At 38.1% G+C, this 5395-nt stretch overlaps 1 protein-coding gene across 1 annotated transcript in view; it reads right to left on the reverse strand.

The window, feature by feature from the left end:
• Positions 1–5395, reverse strand: part of LOC118432161 (protein zyg-11 homolog) — a 22436-nt gene continuing 17041 nt past the window's right edge. Inside the window, exons 11-12 of the mRNA XM_035843691.1 lie at positions 5022–5188; positions 1–4148 (exon numbers count right to left, since the gene is read on the reverse strand). Coding sequence (XP_035699584.1) covers positions 3949–4148; positions 5022–5188 — 367 coding nt within the window. The 3' untranslated portion in view covers positions 1–3948. The remainder of the gene's footprint in view (positions 4149–5021; positions 5189–5395) is intronic.

Here is a 5395-nt window from a genome sequence, read left to right on the forward strand (position 1 = left end):
TTAAAATGTGTTTAGAGCACTGTACGTATGTGCACTTTATTTCAACATACAGTGATATACAAACAGATTTCTTACATTACATAACTCTTGGGGTACACTCGTTATTTTACGGTAAACAATACTTTTTGAGCAAACTATAGGAAACACAACAATGATTGTTGACATGAGAAAATGTCTTTAAAAATCAAAAAGTCCAGCTCAGAAAAATTATTTATAACCCTCTCTCTTAAACAGGTATAATTATAATACCAATCCCGACTGTCCATCACAATTAGCAGTTCAACCAATGAGAGAGTGGCAATTTACCGTCCAACCAATGGGAGAGTGGATAAATGATGTTCAAATATTTGTGTTTTTATGTTGTATTCCTATGTGTTGACTGAGGTGGGTTGGACAATGGGATCTGTTTATTAGTTATAGTTGAATTCCGAATCTCCAATCTCAATTTTGATATAAACTTGCTAAATGTATTACATTTTGAAAATACAGAAAATGTATTCTAGATTTGTAGTTTTGCACATACAACCTGTGATAGTTACTCTTAGCTGAGACCTTTAATAGACCAACTCATGTCTTACCAACTCATACTCTCAACTTTTCAAAAACTTCCTTGACCAAACAGATCTTTTGACATCACACCTATCATTGCACTTTGCTTATCCATTCACTGTCTCCTTATACAAACCAATTCTACAACACAATCAAAAACATTGTCATTATAAATCCAAACTGATTGCAAACAAAAATATTATTACCAGAATACGACAGGGCAAATCGTTAATATTTTTCATCCATAGTGTACTGTAAATGCATTTAAGTTTGTGAAAATTGCTGTGTTCGCAGTGGTTTTGAGTTTGCCATAGTACTAGTCCATCACATTTTGTAAACTAAGGTATCTTACAAGCAGTCAGAAAAATAGTTATAGTACAGCTATAGTTACAGCTTTCAACTATAACTAATTATATTCAAGTCTCAAAAAAGTTGGATGATTTTAAGTAACATGACACAGAATCCCATTTTCATGGAATATTATAATTCTATAATCTCACAGCTTTCTTACCATAATAAACAATATGCACGTCTATCACAATGTGGTCCATCGAAATCCTCGATTGTTACACTCTGCAAACCGTTCACACCTATGCGTATATTCAACTTCATATGATCATGAGTTGCGCATTTATATGGCTTAGATTTGAGGTCGATGTAGTTTTTCGGTTCAATTTCTAAGCTGTTGGGTTAAATTGAGAGCAGAACACAACTTCTCTCCCATATGACATTGCCAAAATATGTTAAATGTGAAACATAAGAAGGACTTGAATATACACACAAGCATGATCTAGCACCATTTGTCAATGCTGTAAAAGTACTAAATGATTGCCAAATTAATATTACAATTTTCCTTATGTAAAATTTTGTCTTGACGCTTGCTAGACTATCATAGACACTGCCTTCGACCCTTCTTCAATAATTGTCTCATTTCACACATGCAATAGTTTGGCATGTTCAGATTCAGCTAAGCTCAAAAGGAATATACAAAATGTCTTAAGACATTTTTCTCTAACATGATACAAAAAGGCTTAGCCCAGTTTCCATTCCATCATCATTCAACCTGCTGCATTGTGGTTCAGTTTTGTATGATGCATGATATTATTTTTTCCTCTGATAAGGTTCAAGGAATAAGCTTGTGCACAGATTAAACTGCCCATGCCCAGAAAAATGCATAGTGGGAAATATGTCAAAGTTGAAAGCTGCTGAGACATAAACAAAACACATCCGAACATGTGTAAAGCACGGCCTAAACAAGAATTGTTTACAAGTTAGGGGCCGTCACCTTTGACACATTCCCCACAATGCACCTACTACATGCATATGCAGTTTAAATTGTGAACCATGAGTGTAGGTTTGAAAAAAATTCCACTTCCAAAATTGGTAAAAATCATGACATTTTCAAATATTACTAAACCGTGATTAAGTTAGTGTGATATTTTTGTATTCACTGAGTGTCATTTCTACTGTCAGACATTTAAAAGCAGCAGAAAACTCCATGATAGTAACGTTTGTAAAGTTTTGTACATGAAATGTACATTAACATGTAGTAACTATACAGCAACATTTTAGAGTAGTATATCCAGCAAGGCTAAAAATGTTCCTCCAATCTGCAACTACTGTTGTGACCAGTATCTGAGTGAACCAAATATTTGAACAGGGATAGGCAACAAACTGTTCTGCGTAAAGAATGACCATTGGAGCAAACTGGACCTCAAATACTGTAAATGCAGAGATGTTGGTGGTGGTTTTGTGTTACCTTGTGGTTTTTGCGGTGGCCGCTTCACCACAAACTCAAAACCACTGCAAATAAATTCCCATTACAGTAAGCGACTACAGTATATCGAGCTGACCGTAAACTCAAAACCACTGTGAACACTCCATTTTCCCGGTACTGAGAAATCAAATGCATTTACAGTAGTATGGTTTCCAAGCTAGCATTGAACAACCATTACATGGGTAATTAATCTTCTGTAAACCAAATGAGTACTGATCCTAATAATCAATATACCAAAACGACCTGGAGTTTGTACAGCAATGTCAGTAACAATTTACCATGTAGACCGTACAAAACTGGGAGTGTGTCTGCACTCTGGAACAGCCTGCAATTTCCCATAATGCACAGATGCAGTCTCCCATAATGCTCTGTATTTCATAACCCCCAATGCACACTGGGTCAATTTTTCACTTCTTCTGTTTGACCACAATTTGGAAGTAATTCAATGTTGGCCTGGTTCAATTGGAATAGTTAAATAAAAATTGAATGTCAACATCTTAATAGGTATTAACAAAACTCCATCCTTTACTACATGTACTCAAATAGTTGTGTGGGCATATTCTAAGAGTAAGAATTTTTTGAATTTTTTCTTCTTACAAGAAACAAAAGTGATGTACTGTACAATTTGACATTTACGCTTTTCCCAACAATAAACAATCTCCATTTCAAAACCTTTTGCAGCATTCTTCATTTTCTACCAATGTTATTTGCCTCTTTAAAAAATTGCACCAAAAATGTAATTTGCTAACACAAGCAAGCTCTTATGGGAAATTTTAAGCTGTATAATAAATGTGGACGAACGTTTCAACTAAGTTACACAAGTCATTCATTTGAAAAATGCCTCCGCCCACAAGGCATCGCCAAAAATGAGAATCTGATACAAGTACATTTGGTTTGATTCCCATTGTGAAAAATCCTGCAACAAATACTATTTGAGAGCACATCTTTAGTGTTACTACCTGTATTGCAGCTAAATCTATTGTTCAATCATAAACCGTACATGTACCCCCTGTAAACAACCACAGAATTTTACAAGTTACAATTGTACAATGTCCTGTAATATAAATCCTTAAGCTATGTACCATGTCGCATAGGCTACACTCTACTCTTTGAAAAACACTACACTTCTCCTGCTCTTGAAATCACCCGTACTAGTACTCTAGCTCAGGAGAAGAACACTCTATTCCTCCTGCTCCAGAGAATACTCTCTACGCCTTCTTCTCCAAAGAACATGCCACCCTTTCTACTCCGGAGAACATGCCACCCTTCCTACTCCAGAGAACATTTCACCTTCCTTCTCCAGAGAACACTCCACCCTTCCTACTCCAGAGAACACTCCACCCTTCCTACTCCAGAGAACACTCCACTCTTCCTACTCCAGAGAACACTCCACCCTTCCTACTCCAGAGAACACTCCACCCTTCCTACTCCAGAGAACACTCCTTCTTTTTAAGGAGAATACTCTACTTATTCCTTCCTGCTTGGGAGAATGCTCCATCGTTCCTGCTCTGGTGATTACTCCATCCTTCCAGCTCTGGAGAACACTCCATTCTTTCTGCTCCGGAGAACACTATTCTTTCTGCTCCGGAGAAGACTTCATCCTTCCTGCTCCGGAGTACACTCTACTCCTGCTCAGGAGAACCAGGCGTGTCAGCAGGTTTCAGCAGCTTGCGCTGTCTCGGTGGTAGCTTGCTGTCCTGGAGTAGTTCGATCACGAGCTCCGCTAGCGTTCGGACCTCTGCCGCGGTAGCGGGGTTGGTGGCCAGGCGCTTGACCCTCTCTTCTCCGCCCTCCTCTATCAGCATTGGGCAGTAGCGGTCAGCTAGAAAGGCGGAGGGGGCAGTTTTATCTTTCTTATTGACTTTAAAGTGTATAATAATGTAATATGTAACTGTTACACCAGATGCTTTCACAAAAAATAGTTGCATTAAGAATCATGGCCTTGTTAGCTTCAGTACAGAAGTTCTCTTTCTAAATTTTTTTTTTCGCCTTCAATGTTTTATTAGATGTCATTTTATCCATTAGAATTGTACTTCTCAAGAAAGTTGTGAGTGGTGCCATCAATGATTTGTGGTACCTGATATGGTTCAATTTTTTGCCCATGCTAAGTGGAAAATTGCAACATAATCAAAATGACAAATTGTATAATATCAGCCTCGTAAAATGTCAAGAGCATTGCCAAGTTTTAGATCCTTTCTACATTTCTGAATAGAGCTGCGTACCTATATACTGGACCGAGCTGGAATCGTTTACAGGTTCAGTTAAAAAAAGGTTCTGGACTAGTCTTGCAAAAAATTATCAGTCATTGTTTTTGTTTTAAACTGTCTAAACCCTTCCATAGATAATGTAATCTCTCTGAAAAAAAAGAAAACCTTAAAAAAGCATGAATTTACCTTACCTTTGTTTTCTTTGGAATCCAAATTGTCTTCAGTCTGAATTGTCTTACTACGTTTCCTATTGGACATCTGAAATTGTCTTCATTCATACTATCATAGCTAGAGTATAAAAGACCTGTTTCTTCCAGATCACTTTAGTGTCACTGACGAAAACTGGTGGATTCCAGTTGAAACGTCTGACCGTTTCCAAAATCATATCCAGTTGCTTGAGTAACTACTTTTTGGTGTATCTTATTACCTGGATGTCTAACCTACATCGACGTACCTTCCTTTAAAAAATTTAGACTTAACGGACTTACGGTTCTTGGTACAGACGTGCTGCATGGCCCAGACAGACCACAGCTGCACGGCGGGTGTGGTGTAACACTCCAGCAGGGGGAAGAACGGGTGGAAGGATCGGTACGCCACCATCTCTCCTGTAGGGTTGTTCCAACTCCGCACAGCAATCAGCTGAGGGTACAAACATTAGCAGAGATTTAACGTTAATTCACCTTAAGCCGCAGGGTAGCCTATATCCGTTGTGTCGCTAAACAGAGTTTACAGGGATATCAAGTCGATGGACAGCAGTTTCAAATTAATCTCCAAGCAGATCCTACAATGGCAACACACTTCTACGCCGGCTTCACTCTTCTGCCAGCTTTTGATACTATCGTACATGTATGCTAGCGAGAAC

The sequence above is a fragment of the Branchiostoma floridae genome, chromosome 15 (genome assembly GCF_000003815.2).
Source record: "Branchiostoma floridae strain S238N-H82 chromosome 15, Bfl_VNyyK, whole genome shotgun sequence".
Lineage (NCBI taxonomy): Eukaryota > Metazoa > Chordata > Leptocardii > Amphioxiformes > Branchiostomatidae > Branchiostoma > Branchiostoma floridae.